Genomic DNA, 3,368 nt, shown 5'->3' on the forward strand with positions numbered 1-3,368 from the left:
CCCTCCCCCAGTCTCACCTTCAGGACCCCTCAATACTCACTACACACCTGAGGACATGCAGAAATGTCCCCAATCTTAAATTTAAAAACTCTCAGCTTTGTGACCCCCTCATCTCTCACTTTGCTTCCTCCTTCAGCAGACATTATCTGAGTGCCTCCCCCACACCAGTCCCTGTTCCAGGCCCTGGGCATCCAGGGAGAAGCAAAGCTGGCCAAGGCCCTGCCTTCAAGGAGCGACACCCAGTGCAGTCAAACGGCCTGGAGCAGCGGGAAACCCTCGCCTGCCTTCCACCTGCTCACACAGAAAAGGCACATCTTGGTGAAAAGTGATCAGGTTTGTTTTATTGGCTATACAGAAGCAAGTCCATTGTCCACTAACAATATAATTTATGATTAATAATTCTGACTCAGTTAATGTCTCCACAGGGACCTGTACTTCAGCTTTCTGGATGTCCCTATGTTTGACATCACACCTTCCAAGACAAGTATTTTTGGAGCAAGATCTGATCAGAGGAAGAATTCAGCTCTAAACAAATGCCCATGGCTCTCAGAGCACCCGTGGGGGCCACAGAGAAGAGTTAGTTTCTCTGGAAAAATCTGATTCCTTCTTTCTTGCCACCATAGTAACTATCTTTGTTATAAAAGCTGTGTTACCAGGAGCCACACGATGGCCAGCCCGGCAGGGTTGAGGGACAGCTGTTCACTTGACTCAGGGCCGGTGACAGGCCAGCCCGGCTCTCAGGATAGCACAGAAGCCCTTTGGATAGTCCCCTCTGGGCAGGGATAGGCCAGAGAGGAGGATGGCGTTTGACACTAGCTTGTCTTATTTCTGGATATTCAGACAACTAGAAGTCGGGGAAAAAAGGCCAGAGGGGAAGCCCTGCACAGAGCCACTAGACAGGCTCCTCTCCCCTGAGCTACAGTTCTGTAACGACAGGTGGAAAGACTCTCAGTTCCTCCTTTTCTGGGTAGGTGCTTGACACCTTGTTCATCTTGGTGAAAATCTTATTGATCTCAATGAATGTCTTGGCCTTGGTCTCGGGGACAATCATGAAGGTGTAGATGGTGGTGAGGAGACATATCACAGCAAAGATGATGAAGCTGTAGGCGCCGAGGCCCTTCTGCGAGAAAAAAGGCAGGCGAGGCCGCATGGGAAGGGTTTGCAAACAGAGTTTCGCTGCGCTGCTGGGGGATTTTGTGAATTTGGAGCCCCAGGACCTACTCACTTGGATGAATGGGAAGACCAGGCCCACGGTGAAGTTGCAGAGCCAGTGGACGCTGCCCCCCACCATGAAGGCGGCCGGCCGGGAGGACTGCAGGAAGATCTCGGTGATGAGCAGCGCCGGGATGGGACCTTGGGGGAAGGGAGGAGAGGTGTCTTCCCTGAAGGCGGAGCAGGCCCACAGAGGGTCCGCAGCCCCTGCACATGCAGGAGAGGAGGCACATGGCAGTTTACAAGCATGTGTCACAGAGAGGACAGCCTGTGATGTCCCGCTAAGTGGCCAGTGACTGCCGCGAGGCCCACTCTGCCAGGTGCACAGATCGGCATGTGTCCACTATGCCCTTGCTGTCCTGCTTTCTAAACTCTAATTACGCCGCCCAACCCCTCTGCAACAGGAGGAGGGGGAGAAGCCGTTTCGGCTGAGTTTGGCCCTCCCTGGAGCCTCTCTAAGGAGCTCAAGTCCGGAGCTTCTGGGGCTGATGGTGCAGTGAAACCACGAAGCCAGCTGTGGGTACATACTGGGCCCAAGGGCATGTCCTATGACGTAGGAGATGACACAGACGATGCTGACGTAAGGCATCCAGGTGATCGTGTCCTGTGGAGAGAAAATGGAGCCGACTCACACCCGGCAACGCAAAGACAAGCTGGGATGGGAACTTCAGGAACCTGGTCCCCAGGGAGGCAGCCAATCTGCCCCAGTGGCAAAGGATGGCACTGGCTCCTTGTGCAGCAGTGCACCCGAGCGAGCCACTGGAGCATCAGCTGAAAGTGGACTGCAGGCTGCTGGTGGGGGACACATGGCCCCCAGACCTCCGGCTGATCGTATCTGCTGAAACCAATTCCTGTTGATCCCTTTGCCTTTCATAAGGGCTGAGGGCACAGGGGGAAGGGGGATGGGGAGATGGCACTGGCCCCTTTCCCAGGCAGGGTCGGCGCAGCTCTGGGCTCTGCTTACCTGCAGGGCCAGCGCGGCTGTGAGCACGCAGCAGGCTACGAAGCACACGGTGAACCCCAGGAGCAGCAGGAGCCTCCTGCCCAGGAACTCCACCACGAACACCTGGAGGAGACAGGAACGGGACTGGCGGGACGGGAAGGAGGGAGGCTCAGGAGTCCAGAGTCCCCAAGCCCTCGTGGTCCATGCCCCCTGCTGCAGGGAGCTGCCTTCACGGGAAGCCCCTCGCCCACCCCTCACCCCCCTTCTGATGGGGCAGCTGGGAGGACAGCCAGGTGGGCCAGGTGCCCACCCATGAGTGTGCACAAGAATTGCCCCCGAGTGGCCAGTGGGGAGGCCTGGCTGTGTCACAGGGCCTCAGCTGCCCACACTGAATGAGACTCCGCCTCTAGGGCTTTCTGCTCCTACAGGCCTAAATCTTAGGATTCCCACAAGGGCTGGAAGCCAGATATGCGGTGCACCCAAGGGAGGATGCCCGCACGGAGGGCTGGCTCCCACCCAGAGATGGCCAAGCGTCACTCCAGCCACCGCCCAGGCACCGAGCCACTCAACAGTAGGCGCTGGCAGGGCCACTGTGCTGCCCAGTCCAGGGCTCCCTTCACCCTTGTCACACTGGCCCCAGGCACAGGTAGCAAAGGCCCCATACAGCCTGGTGGCCCCGAAGGTAAGATGTTGCAGCAGGGCCACCTCCCACGTGGGAGCTCCTGGAATGGGTGCTGGGCCTGCATCTTTGGGGGCCGTGGGCTTCCCCCGGGAAGGACAGGAGGCGGCTGTCCCCTCAGGAGAGCTGGGGGGCTGGCACCTGAAGGCCCGAGGGGCCTGGCACCACCTTCGGTCCAGACTCCTTCCTGGGCCGGAACCTCCCCACCCTCGAGACCTGCCTCGGTCCTCGGCGGCCGACAGGGCCGTGGCTCCCGGGGACACTCACGGCACAGAGCGTCATGACCACGTTGACAGCCCCGGTGCCGACCGTCACGTACTGGACATCGGTCTCGCTCACGCCGGCGCTCAGGTAGATCTGGTCCGCGTAATAGTAGATCTGGAAGAGACCGAGGCTGGGGGACGCCGCGGGGGCGCGGGCGGGGACAGGTGCAGGACGTCGCGTCGCCCCCGGGCACGCCCGCCGCCCCGGAGCCCGCCACCGCCCCGCGTACCGCGTTCACCCCCGACAGCTGCTGGCCGGCCATGAGCACGA

The 3,368-nt window shown here is 59.5% G+C and overlaps 1 protein-coding gene across 1 annotated transcript in view; it reads right to left on the minus strand.

Annotated features, from left to right (window-relative positions):
* Positions 1-319: 319 nt before the first annotated feature.
* The window catches only part of SLC2A5 (solute carrier family 2 (facilitated glucose/fructose transporter), member 5), a 23,447-nt gene continuing 20,398 nt past the window's right edge, over positions 320-3,368 (minus strand). The window contains exons 7-12 of the mRNA XM_008574403.1: positions 3,328-3,368; positions 3,102-3,212; positions 2,177-2,278; positions 1,741-1,816; positions 1,226-1,353; positions 320-1,120 (exon numbers count right to left, since the gene is read on the minus strand). Coding sequence (XP_008572625.1) covers positions 917-1,120; positions 1,226-1,353; positions 1,741-1,816; positions 2,177-2,278; positions 3,102-3,212; positions 3,328-3,368 — 662 coding nt within the window. The 3' untranslated portion in view covers positions 320-916. The remainder of the gene's footprint in view (positions 1,121-1,225; positions 1,354-1,740; positions 1,817-2,176; positions 2,279-3,101; positions 3,213-3,327) is intronic.

This window comes from Galeopterus variegatus, unplaced genomic scaffold, assembly GCF_000696425.1.
Source record: "Galeopterus variegatus unplaced genomic scaffold, G_variegatus-3.0.2 Scaffold1039, whole genome shotgun sequence".
Taxonomy (NCBI): domain Eukaryota; kingdom Metazoa; phylum Chordata; class Mammalia; order Dermoptera; family Cynocephalidae; genus Galeopterus; species Galeopterus variegatus.